Genomic DNA, 13,458 nt, shown 5'->3' on the forward strand with positions numbered 1-13,458 from the left:
AAAAAAAACCCTCCTGAAGTTTAAGCTTCAATAGGGCAGGGAATGTGTCTTTTCAATGACTTCTCTCTTCCTTTCATCTAGAGACAATGCCAGGCACATAGTGGGCACCCAGCAGCAAATGTTTGTTGAAATTTAATATCTTCTGGGAACAACAATAATTACGGTGACTATTATTGTCATTATTTCCACTCTATTTGCAAACTGCAGCAGTCATTTATTTTAATCTCTTATATTTTGAAGGCTATGCTGACTTCAGATTCTGGGGGAATCACCTGAGGCTGTCCGGGTATAAAAATACGTAGAAATCTCTATAAGTAAGGCACCTCATTTTCTTCTTTTTAGCCTCCACCTCCAAATAAGAATACTCTCTACATTTTGGGAGAGGGGGTGGACATGGATGTGAAAGTGAGGCCTTGGAGATGGGAAATGTGTTTCAGTAAAACAGTCATACAAGTATAACTCTGAAACTACTACAGACTTGCTTTAGGGAATAACGCTGGGTTGGCTGCCCGTCTTGTAGACTGAACAAAGGAAGAATAAAAAATTCTGGCCTCTGAATGTCACCTGGCGCCCAGACGAGTTAAAAGTGCTGGTGACTCTTCTGGGATCTGACCCAAAAACCAAGAGGGAATCATTAGAAGGCTTGGGGTGGGGAAGAGATGGGGAAAGGTGCGTTGTGTCTGTGTCTGCCTGTGATGTGAGCCCCAGGAAGAGGTAACCTTCCTTGCAGAGGCATACACCTCTAGCAGTCTGCATGACTCGTGGGCGTGTGTTGGGAGAGCAGGAGAGGAATACCATCTGCCACATGGGAGCCGCGGGGGGCACCTGATTTGTGCGCACGGAAGGGTGGAGAACCGCTTTGGACAAGGGGCCACTTTGGCACATAGACCAGCACAGTGGGGAGGTATCTTATCTGGAGCCGAGGCTGAGAGTGGGGGAGGAGAGATGGAGGTCCGGGCAGAAGGTACGCCCCCTTCCCAGGATGGGGTCAGCTGCCACTAGTCCGCGTGCCCTGGCGCGTGGATGTGGAGGTGTTTGTCGGGGGTGGGCGGGAGGAGAGGGAGGTTGCTTCAGCCTCAGTGTCTGCGAGGACGCCGGGGAGGGAACTGGATGCGAATTTGCCGGATGCGAGCAGCAGGCGGCAGCCTTGGCCTTGCCTTGAACAGACCGGCGGAGCCGGGTGATGTCAGTAGTGGCTGGGCTGGCAGCAGTCTGTACTTCCTGTATAAAGGAAGGCTCGTCTGCAAACACCACTAGCCAGTCCCAGCTTCTTTTGACGGAGCAGCCGCCGCCGCCACCAAAGAAGCAGTAGCAGCAGTAGTAGCCGCAGCAGGATTGTCAAATTCGGGAGCCAGCTTTCTCCCTCCCCTCCCTGGCTAATCCCTTCCGCTTCTCCGGATCCTAGCTTGACATCTCTGGACCCAGGAGCTGCATGAGTGTGCGTGCAAAACAGCGGAAGAATGGCAGTCCTCAAACTCACCGACCAGGTACGAGAGGCAGCCGCAGGCGGACGCGAGCAAGGCAGGCACCCCAGCCACCGCCTCCGCGGGCTTGGGAGAAGCTCCCCCCGGGGTCCCGAGAGCGCAGCTGGCGCCCCGCTTGTCAGCCCCGGCTAGGGAGAGGGCGCACTGATGAGGAAGATGAAGATGAGAATGAAGATGGGGATGGGGAGAAACACTAGCCCGAGCTCCCGGCGAGCTGTTTACACAGGGAGAAGGGGAGGAGTGTTTAGGGCTGTACGCTGCCTTTCTAAATCCCGGCGTTTCCCCGTTCTCCTCCCCCTTGCCCTCCTCCCCGCCCTATGCCGTCGGAAATGCCCCTGCTGCTCTTGCGCTCCCCTAGCTCTCCCCCTACCAAAGGCGGGGGAGGGGGTGACTGACTGCTTGGGTGGTTCTAGCTTACAGCCTAGATCCATGTGTGTGTGTGTGTGTGTGTGTGTGTGTGTGTGTGTGTGTGTGTGTGTCTGTGTGTCTGTGTGTAGGGAGTGATATACGTGGGCTAAGATCTGAGACGGAGCGAAGGGGGAGGGGAGGCTTTAAGGTTCTCCCCGGGGCTAATAATGTGCTGCGTAGTGTAGGCTAAGTCAGATTTTGCATTCAGTAAGAGAAGGCATGCAAATGCTACCGAGAGGAGGGAGACACTGGGTGGGGGGGAGGGACGGCAAAGAGAGCGAGAAATATAGATTGGAGATACCTCAATGAACCAATCAAGTAGAATAACCCAAGCTGTTTCTCTTTTAAGGCATATGTGTGGTTAGCCAGTATTTGTCCGTTTGACAATATTCTGACTTCCTCTTAAACTGCCTAGACTCTGTGTGTGTGTGTGTGTGTGTGTGTGTGTGTGTGTGCGTGCGTGCGTGTGTGTGTGTGTGTGTGTGTGTGTGTGTGTGTGTGTGTGTTTACCCTTCAAGGCTGCTTTTCCGGCTCTAGCTAGAGCTCGGTCTCTCCCAGTGAGATGGGAGGTATGAATGTCCGTTTGGGCTTTCCCTAACTGGTGGTGGCTCGAACCCCCGCCTCCGTGATTGATTAGTCGGCTTCCTTCCTCCCTGAAATGCTGCCCCTTGCTGCTCTATAGTGTTAGCCCGGAGGTGGTCCGCTTAATTTCCAGACGGGTGAGATTTGTGCGCCTTCCAGGGGCCCACCCTTCCCTCATTCTGCACTAAGTAAAGGGGATTAAAGCAAGCCACCTTTGTGTGTGCCCTGCTGCCTTTCATAAATTGATCTTTATGTACAACAGACTAAGTGACTGATCAACTCCCCTTCGATCTCTTCCACATAGCTTTAGCTTCCTCCCCACCCCCCACCCCCAAAAAATTTACAATGAAATGAATATTCTGAAGGAAGAAAAGCCTGTGTTGGAATTCTGAGACTGGGGAACTCATCTTGACACTAATACACGTAATTAAACCTATCCTATGGTCTTTCCCACCTCTTAGTACAAATCGTGGCCCTGTCTCACCTCAGTCTTTTAACCTAGATCGAAGTGATTGGTTAGCTGTTTAGTCTAAGACATTGAATTTGGGGCCTGTCACCCCAGAGACATAAGTGAGATTAATTACCATAACGTCTAGTAACGATTTTTCTCTCCACTTCTTTCTTACGTTAAAACACCAGATCCAAAGTTTCATAGAACCTTACAGACTATTACCAATACATTCATACCTAAGATTTCTGTTTAACTTGCATTTAGCAGAAAGAGTACAGCTGGTGATTGGAATTAACTCTCTTACCATTGGTTTTAAAGCATTTAAAATGTTTTGTAAGTTGATAACTAGGTTTTCCATTGTCTATTTAGTTCATGTACTTTACCAACTGTTAGACATTCCCTTGTTTTATTCTGCTAATTTTAGTCTGACTTGGTCAGACATCTGTTCCCATATACATTCTGATGCTTCAGTGTTTGCCCATCAATTCCAAAATCTCCCTAATGTAATTTTTATGTATGCATAGTAAAGCCTCCTTAAATAAGGCTTTGTGACATGCTCTAAAGATAATTTTAATATGGTTAAATAGTATTTGCTTTACACCTCAACAGGTTTAGAAATAGTGCTTTTTAAGCTAAGCTATATACACTGATAAAAAGATATTTACTTAGAATAATCTTTCCATACTTGTCATCGTAGAATTTACAATGCTATTACATTCTCGAATGTCCTTGGAATTTTTTTTTTAGCCTTGGAAATAAAGCCAGGGGAAGAGAAAACTGCACCACCTACATATAATTTGTTTCTACCTCATAGGTGAAATGCACCTGAGAAATAGTGAGGTTCAGGTAATCTGGGGAAAAAGGATTGAAGGGTACATGAAGCTGCTGGGAGTAGTAAAGATAGCAGTAAGTGGGGTTTGTAGGGCACTTGGTATAGGAAGTGAGGCTTTTTTGTGCTATATAAAGCTTTACGGTTTCAGGCTAATGCTCTGGGTTCTTGGAATCTTTTTCACAGTTTCTGTGAAAGCTTGAAACCTTTGCCTAAACCTCAGCTTGAAAAGTCTTGTCTCATCATTCTGAGTAGATAATAGCTGTGGTTTTAAAAACTGCTTTTTATTTTGTGGTGGAGAATGTTTCTTTCTATTTATTAAAGAGTGAAGTTATTTTTTTCTTTTGTTTTACATCTTCTTGTGTGAAGAGAATCTCAGTTTTTTAGCATGGCTCTTGGATTTTCTCCTGACTCTTCTTCTTAGCTATTGGTATCTCAAGCTACCAATCCTGGTTTGTTTTTAAATGTTTTGGAAATAGAGGTTAAATGATAATGCTATTTCCCCAGTTTTGTTACCATGTCCTGCTTTGGGGGAGGATAATCATGTCTTGAACAACTAGATCATATAGTGACCTCAATCCTTTATCTAAAGGGAAAATGAAATTTCTTAATGTCTGTTGGGGGAGGGGGAAGGAGTCATAAGTAAGGGGATGGGCATGCAGGTATATCTTTTCCTTCCCTGCCATAAAAAGTAATTTGAACTAGTAAGACTAATTCTGGAGGTTGAGATTTAGCTCTGGAGTTGTAGTTTTGGTGCAATGGAAAGAGCGCAATTAGGGTTAGGGGTCAAGGAGATCTTGGCCAGTTCTGCCACTTACTAGAGTGACCTATGGCTAGTTATTTAATTTTTTTGAATGTTAGTTTCCTTATCTGAAAGACAAGAATGCTAATAATACCCCAGCCCTTGTGAGGATCAAATAAGGTTTTGTATGTGATAGCTCTTTGACTACTTAAAAGTGCTATACAAATCTTAACTTGGGAATGATAACATGTGGCTTCCTTTCCTCTTCACCCCCCTCTCCTTCTCTCTCTTCCTGGCTATTTAGGATGCATTTATCTTCCAAGTCTAAAATTTCATCACTAGGCACTTTTTGAAAACACCTCTGTGACTTTGGTAATTATCCTGAGCCTCTGCACCCCCCCACCTTTGCCCCTCTGGACCTCAGATGAAATACATTGCTGGTCAGTACTTGAAGCCTCCCTGGTTTAGTAGGACATTCCATAGCTTGTGTTCTGTAGGCACAGTCTTTGAAAAGCCAGAGTCACCTTCATTTTTTAATGGACGGTATTTAACTACAGGATAGACAGAATGTTATTTTGAAGAGATGGATGTTTTTCAGACAACACATTTTAGATGATATAAAAAGTTATTTTTTGACTAGCAGAGATGAAAGATACTATAGAAGTATAATAGCTTCTTAGGCAGAAAATAATGTAATAAGATGAAAATGCTTATAATTCTGATCCAGGGTTTTAGGCATCAACATTTTTTTCTAACATTTTCAAGCCTAACATTGTGAAGTATAGATACTTTTGCTGCATCTTTAGCCTGTCACAGCTTAAAAACAATAACGTCAAGCATTCATTTAGAATGATAGAATTCTGTTTGGTCTGATTAATTTATATTATTGCTATCTGCATTTATTGATGACACCAATATTTCTTTTCTCTTTTGGCTATCCCAATCTATAGGATTGGTGCTAGGCGGAGTACTTCTGTAGATTGGTTTTGGTGTCCTGTTCCCAGATTCTTGTCTCAGCATTTAATGTTGCTTATTTTCCTCCCCAACCCAGTTGTAAAACTTACCATTACCCTTCAGTGACCAAGGACCATAACTAGAATTTTGTCTAGCTCCTCTTTTCCCTATCATTGTTGTTATTTAGTCATGGCTGACTCTTTGTGACCCCATGGATATTGAAGGGCATGCTGGGCCCTACTATCATCTACTATCTCCCCAAATCTGTCCAAGTTCATATTCATTGCTTCCATTCCACTTTCCATCTCATCCTCTGCTGTCCCCTTTTCTTTTAGCCTTCTATCATTCCCCTATCACTTTCTACCTTTATACTTATTTGTGTATAATCTTTTCCCTTCCTGCTCCCTCTTTTAAACTGTAAACTCCTGAAGGGCAGAGGTCAGTCAGTCAGTTAACATTTATTAAATGCCTACTATGTGCCAGGCACCATGCTAAAAACAGGTCGTTTTTCATCTTTCATATCCGTAGTGGACACTTAGTAAATACTTATTGAATTGACTTATGACCTCTACACTAGTATTTAAGAAAGGCTAGAAATAAAAGGTGATAAACCACTTTCCCTACTCCTTTTAGCACCTGTGTCTCTCAGTATAAATCTGATTTTAAATAATAAAACTGTCAGGCAAAGAACTAATCAAATGGACCTATTTCCAGTGTCTAGCATGCGAGGAGCAAACTGGGCAGCAAGAGTAAAATAATTTAGTGGGAAGAAATGAGGGCATGAGATAATAAGATGTTTGCAGTAGGAATAGTATGACAGCCTGAATGCTAGAGAGATTATGGGCATGGGATTGGCAGGACTTGGTAACTGATTTAATATCTTGGGAGAGTTAAGGATGATTCTGATGCTATGAGGCTGAGTCACAGGCAGGATGGTAGTGGCATTGACAGGTTTAAAAAAAGTTGGGGTAGGGAGAAGGTGAGTTCAATCTTAGACAGTTTGAGGTGCCAGCAGGCCATCTAGGTGGAGATATAGGCAGTTGGGGAAAAAAATCAAAACACTGGACTTCTGAGGAGAAGTTGAAGGGTGATATATATTTGGGAGTTATTAGCATAGAGATGATTTTTGAATATATACCCATTGATAAAATGAAGGAGAGAGGAGAGCCCAACACTTATTTTTTGGGGGGGGCTATTCTTGTTCAGGAGATAAGAAGAAGATGACAAAGAAAGCAGGGAAGGAATAATAGAAAGGTAGGAGAAATACAAGAGTATATGAAGTCAAAGAAGCTAATGTAGGAGAGCAGGTATCTGGGAGAAAAAGATGGACTGTGGTAACCAATGCCACAGAAAGGTCAAAGAGGACGAAGACAAGCAAATCTCATTGGATATAACAATACGGTTATTCATGGCTTTTCAGAGAGCTGTTTTAGTAGCGAGTCTACAACCTTATTGCAGGGGGTAAGAGTGAGTGTAGACTTTCTTCCTTGAAGTGCGGCAGTGAAGGGGAGACAAAAAAGAAAGGATGATAGTTTGAGGATGTAGAAGACTCCAGGGAAGGGCTTTAAAATTTTTTTTAAGTTGAGGAGACCAGACCATGTGTGCAGGCTGAGGAAAAGAAGCTAATAGGGAAATAGCCAAGATTCATAAGAGAAAGTGACAGATCAATGAAGCCAGGTATTAGAAATTACTGAGAGGATGAGATCAAAGGTATAGGTGAAGGAATTAGCTTCTGTTGGAAAGAATGCTACTTTGAGTTGTGGCCAAAAAAGTGCTAGATTTGGGGTTGGAACGTTTGAGTTTGAATCTCAACTCTGCTACTGTTTAGGTATGACTTTGAGTAAGCTACCCTACCACTAGGAACTTGGAAAGAACTCAGGATCTAGTGGTAAATCCTGGTAAAATCTTGGTTTTGCTACCTGCGTGACCCTTGGACAAATTATTTAACCTAACCTAATCTCATTTTTCCCCATCTGTAAAATGGATGGTTTATGCTAAATCATTGATAAAGCTTCTTCCTGTTCTAAATCCTGTGATCCTAGGATAGAGAAGATATGTTAGGACATTTAGAGAAGAGGAGATGTTCTCTGCTAAGAGTGAGGAAGTGGATATTGCTACTTGAGGAGAGAAGGATTGTAACAGCTATTGGGGAGGGGGTGTTATATGTCAATAACAAAAGAGTAAATAGATTTGCTGTAAAGTAGTAAGGGTCTAATCGAGATCAGAAAGCATGTTTGCCTTGGACCCAAATAGCATGATTTTGTGTTTTTAAACAGTCCCCCCTCCTTCCTACAGCATTTGGCAACTTGGGAGTATGAGCAGAAGCAGGTGGTAGGAGTTACCCTGGGTTCAGGGGTTAGACGGGTGGAAATAGCAGGGAGGGGCAAGGGATATGAAAGGGAGGAAAGAGAGAGTGTTATTGGAGTGGCCATACTGACCTTGAGGCCAGAATTGGTTTGACAGACTGAGAGTATAGGGTTTCACTTCATATGAATCAAACAGCAAAATTCAAGGGGTGAGTTATGGGCAAAACCACCCTAAAGTCATTAGGGAGCAGTTAGTGGCATAGAATCAATTTGATAAATAGTTGTTCCAAGCAGCTGTGTTATAGGTGGGGTTTGGTTATAACTTACAAAAAGCTTTTGTCAGGGCAGCCTTATGTATGATATGCTTGTGTAGCCAACTCTCTTAGAGTTTTCTTAATCATGTTTTAAGTCACATTTATATAGTAACTTGGTTTTCAAATCATTCTCACAACAGTCTACAGTTAGGAATGCTGTTGTTGAGTTGTTTTTAGTTGTGTATGACTCTTCAGGATCCCATTTGGGGGTTTCTTGGCAAAGAGAATGAAGTAGTTTGCCATTTCCTTCTTCAGCTCATTTTACAGATGAAGAAACTGAGGTAAATGGGGTTAAGTAACTTGCCCAGAGTCATATAGCTAGTAAGCATCTGAGATTAGATTTGAACTCAAGAATCGAGTCTTCCTGACTCTAGGCCCAGCCCTCTATCCACTGTGCCACCTAGCTGCCCATATTTAAGAATATCAACTTGATATTCCTGAAGCACACTTAAATCACTTAAAATCCTTAAATCACTTTCTTGCTCAAGAAATGTCAGTGGCTCCCTATTGCCCCTAAGATGCAATGTAGATTGGTTAGTCTTTTTGGTGTTTAAAGCCAGTCACAGTCTGGTTGTAGGATAATTATACACTCTTCTGTCCACCTCACCCTACCCCCCCCTCCCCCACCCCCAACTCTGCTTTCAACCAAATTGGCCTATTTACTGTTCCCTGTACTTGCCTTTCCATTGCCTGCCTCTGTGACTTTGAACAGGCTATCCTTTTTGCCTGTTATCTCAACTTTTTGGAAATCCCTAGCTCTTCAAAGCTCAAGTGCCGCCTCTTGCAAGAAGCCCTTCCTAATTTCCCCGATGAGAGTGCTCCCTTCTACCCTATAATTAACTTTGTATTTGCTTGTGTATATATTATTTGCCCCAAGTAGATTGTAAAGTCCTTGAGGGTTAAGATTGCTTCATTTTTGCCTTTGGATTCGTCAGTGCCTGGCCCACAATTACTAGTGAATACATGCTTGTTTATCTGAATTGAACCAAACCCTATGTAGTACAAGTATTGTTCTCATTTATAGATGAGAATATTGAGGTTCAGAGAGTAAGTGTCACAGCAAGCACTTTGGGTGCTGAATTTTCTCCCCCTCCCCCCTCAACCAGATAGATTATCTAGGTACTTAGTAGCATCTTTTTAAGCATTTCTTTGATCATTAGGCCTACTAAATTAGAATCTGGAGGAAATGGTAAATGTATCAGTCAATATTGATACTTTAAAAAGAGAGTTGATGGGGTGACTCTTTTTTGGATTCTGCATCTATTTCCCTTATCCCTCATTACAGAAAATTAAAAATTGAATATTGGCTTCAAGTAAACCCCTTCTGGATGTTTCTTCTTTTACCTTGAAGATGTTACGACTATAGCAAGACCTTGTCAGGCCTCACTGGTTTGTGATTTTGATTAATTGCCTCATCCTTCCTTCTGCTTAAAACATTCTTTTAAGTCTGGAATACCATTTCTGCCTCTATGGAACCAGTGGGGCATATTACCAAACATCTGACAGAGACCTTGAAAAACACAGTCTGACTTGAGTGCTAATTGTGGCTTGAGTGTTTCACATTTACTATATTAAAGTGAAAGAACCCTTAGCACCCAAGTTTAAATCTGTTCTCACGCCATTGACTTAGGTCAAAAGCTGTGTGTAATTTTAGATATGGGTTGGACTAGATGGCCCGTAAGGACCCTGCCAACTTTGAAATTCTGTGTGAAGACCTTGCTTATTCTAGTTCAGTAGCTATGGGCTTTATCTAGTTTGGGTAATTACCTCAGCATTTTGCCAATAACTCAATTTCCTTTCCTCAAAACTAGTCTTCCTCTCTAGGCATCTATGCCTTTGGGTTGGTAGAATGAGACTAAGGCAGAAAGAGTTGCAGTGACTATTTCCAAGGAGGTGTGAAATCTCAAAGCATGATGGGCATGTATTGGCATTGACCCATGTACCTTGTCTGGGAAATAGGAATCAGAACCCTCATAAGCTTTTTAGCACGACTGCCCTTGAATTTCCCTGGACCGTATTTTTCATAATGCTACATTTTTACTTTGTAAGCCAGTGACAGACACGCTGGTTGGGTTGGAATTCTACTGAGTCCTTCTAAATGTGCATCACAAATTAGGTACATCTCACTAAACTACACAAGATTCTACAGGTCAGAATTCCTTTTTTCTTGAATGGTATTTAACTTATCTATTTCCCTAGAACAAAGCTATTTTGTGGCCATTATTAGCCAATTTTGGCTAACCTATCATATTTTATTAAATGAGGTGGGGCAAGACACTAGTCCCTATCCATGGTAGAAGATTATTGCTTTCATGTGTATGGTCTGATAGTTATAGACTGAAAAGAAAAATAGTTACAGATAAGGCTAAGATGCGGAGATGGGTGAATCTTGAAAGTAAAATTCTTGAAAGCAGGCCTCTCATTTGCATGATTAGCAGGATCAAGGCAACTAAGTACTTACAAATAACAATCTCTTTGTATTTTATAGTAATATGTTCATTATTTGACAAAATTCAAAGCAATTTTAATGTTCCATCAAGTTCATCATAGTAGGATTCTGCCTATGTTTCCCCATTTTATTTGGGCTTCCTTTAGAAGGGAAACAATATGCCTTCTTTTCTGAGTATATTCATATTTCATATTAGTAAGGACACCAAAGCTTATCAGAGGGGCAATGTTAAGTACAGTTACTTGGAGGAGAATGCTTATACTTGGGGTGGGGAAGAGCCGAATGCTGTGTTCAGTTGACTGCCCAATAAGTATTTATTGAGTTAATGCTCCTGCACTGCCTCTCTTATGAGAAGCATAAGATTTGACTCTTGTTGTCAAGTATCTGTTATATGCTACTTAGGGAAAAGAGTCTAATGTTCATGACCCAAAGATCTCATATAAATGAAGTTATATTATGTAGTACAGAAAATAAGGGTGTCTTAGGAGAAGGGAATCCCAATGAGACCTGTGGTAGTCATGGAAGGCTCAGTGGGAGAGGTGGGGATTTGAATTGGGTATTGAGTAACTGGAAAAATTTGGACAAGAAAAAGGCAGGGCATATCATGGGGACATGAACCAAGAAACAGCCTCTTCTTTGAATCAATGATTGTGTAAAAATCTTTCCTCTGCTTCTGTGGTATGTGTGCGAATACTTTCTCGGGCCTTCTTGTCTCCCTCATTGTTCCTGGCTAGACTAGAATGTTGTTTGTGTGAGTTTGTGATTACATTTAATGGACAAAGGTTGCTTCCAAATTTTAATCTCTACAGGAGGGCTGGACTACTTGAGGTGAGATTGTTTTCATGGAGTCAAACTCTAGGAAAGGTATAGATGGAATAAGATATAGTTCCAAAACTCAAAGGGTTTTTCTCTTTTGTAAGATGCTAGATTCAGTTGGAAAGACTAGTCCAATCCCTGGCTCCCTTTGACATGTATGGATGAAGAAACTTAGGCCTAGAGAGGTTATGGTTTGCCCAAAGTCAAACAGCTATTAAGTAGAGCCCTAGGCTTGCAGTCAGGAAGTTTTGAGTCTGAATCTCATATCTGACACACTACCTATATAAACATCTTTCAGTTTCAGTTTATCTGTAAACTGGAGATAATAAAAGCACCGACCCCAGAGAGTTGTTGTGAAGGTCAGATGTGCTAGTATATGTGAAGAACTTTGCAAACTTTAAAATGATGTATAAATGTTACTTATTTACTGGTGTGATTAATAAGCATCATAGCTAAGATTCAAGCCCATCTCCTCTGACTCCAAATCCAATGCTGTTTTCACTCCACCATAGCCTGCCAAAACATGGAAGTGGCCTATTCAGTCATATACATGTTTTTAAAACTAACTGACAGGCAACAGGACAACAGCAACATTTTCTATATGAATGAATCATTGTGGGTTTGGAGAAGCATTCCTCTGGCTGCAAAACTGCCTTTGGACTCCACCATTTTTTCTGTTCTCAGTCTTCCCTTGGCTCCTTTCACATCATTACTTCTCATAAGATTAAAGGTGGCATTTTAGTAAACATATTATGCTATCTTATTTTTCAAAAATACCTATGTTCTCTAATCTGCTGCCATAAATAAGTATGCTTTTGGATCATTTATGAGGCTAGTATAGCGGGTAATTCTTTAAAGTGGTCATCATCACCTGGTAAGATGATCTGAAAAACACTATTTTAAAGTAACTTAGTATGGGCTTTGTGAGAGTAAGGTTATTGCACTTAACTTTCTGTGCTGTTTCAAGGGAAACCCAGATGATAGTGGCTACCCCCATCTTCTTTGTGACAATTATTATTAACTGTTGCCTTTTATGTTAACTGTATCTATTTTCAGTTTTGACACTTCAGTATTTCAGCAGGTCTTTATATTTGGGAGTATCATTATTTCTACACTTTCCAGAAAGTAGAATATTAATATTCAGAAAAAGGTTTTAGTTCTTGCTACCAGGTTTTTTATCACTATGTAGGTGTGTTTGGGGCGGAAAAGTTTCTGTTTGATTCTTTTCTCAATCTGATATCTTTTAGGGGAAAGACACTTGACCCTTGAATCTGAGTAAATGTCGCTGCTAAAACTAGCTAGGGAGCTGAATACTGTTGTAAAAACCCTAGGTCTGCCTAAAAGGTCTCAATTATGGGGCTCTCTTTTTTGTTGAGACCATTTTAGAACGCTGTGGCCATTTCAGTAACATGTGCTGAAGGAACCTTGTAACAAGTTCTCTTCTTCATCAATTAGTCTTGTAGTGGGTGTCAGTTGTGTTGTATTATGGAAAGTTTGTATTGCTGTAAAGTGCCTAGCATTTCCCAAACTGTCTTAACAATTCGAATGTCCTTGGCTTTTCATAATAGCATTGGCCTTCCTCACTTGTTCCCCTTCCTGGCTTACAACTCCTTGTTTCCTAATCTGTCCCATTTTGTGTGAAATTGCCAAACACCTCTTTGAAAGAGAGAATGATTTTTTAACTTTGCTTCCCACACCTTTTGTTTCTTAGGACACATGTCTTTCCAAAGTAAATCAAGTATATTAAAGTTTATGTGACTGTTTTCTTAGCTCTAGATAAGGTAGTGTCTGGAGGAATCTAAATTTTAAAAATGAACTTGAGGTGTATACAGTTGTTTCTTGTTTGAGAAAACAAAGGACTTTTGAGGTCTGACTTAAGCTTTACTTCCTCTTTGTAGAAATATAAAGCTGCGCCCTTTTTTGAGGAAGTGTGTAAAAACAACATGGTTGGTGTGGGGTAAATGGACACGTGTTTTTTATTTAGTCAAAACTCTGTGTGTGTGTGTGTGTGTGTGTGTGTGTGTTGTAGTAACTTCTTACTTTAGGCTGTTATATAACAGAGGACAGACAGCCTTTGCCTCCTTACCCTCTTCATACCCAGGTCCAGTGGACTACCAAAAATG

The 13,458-nt window shown here is 41.5% G+C and overlaps 1 protein-coding gene across 1 annotated transcript in view; it reads left to right on the top strand.

Annotated features, from left to right (window-relative positions):
* Window positions 1-1,204: 1,204 nt before the first annotated feature.
* The window catches only part of ANKRD44 (ankyrin repeat domain 44), a 366,840-nt gene continuing 354,586 nt past the window's right edge, over window positions 1,205-13,458 (top strand). The window contains 1 exon segment of the mRNA XM_020993541.2: window positions 1,205-1,487. Within this exon segment, the coding sequence (XP_020849200.1) occupies window positions 1,461-1,487 (27 nt within the window). The 5' untranslated portion in view covers window positions 1,205-1,460.

Source organism: Phascolarctos cinereus, unplaced genomic scaffold (genome assembly GCF_003287225.1).
Source record: "Phascolarctos cinereus isolate Bilbo 61053 unplaced genomic scaffold, phaCin_HiC Scaffold_726;HRSCAF=1367, whole genome shotgun sequence".
NCBI lineage: Eukaryota > Metazoa > Chordata > Mammalia > Diprotodontia > Phascolarctidae > Phascolarctos > Phascolarctos cinereus.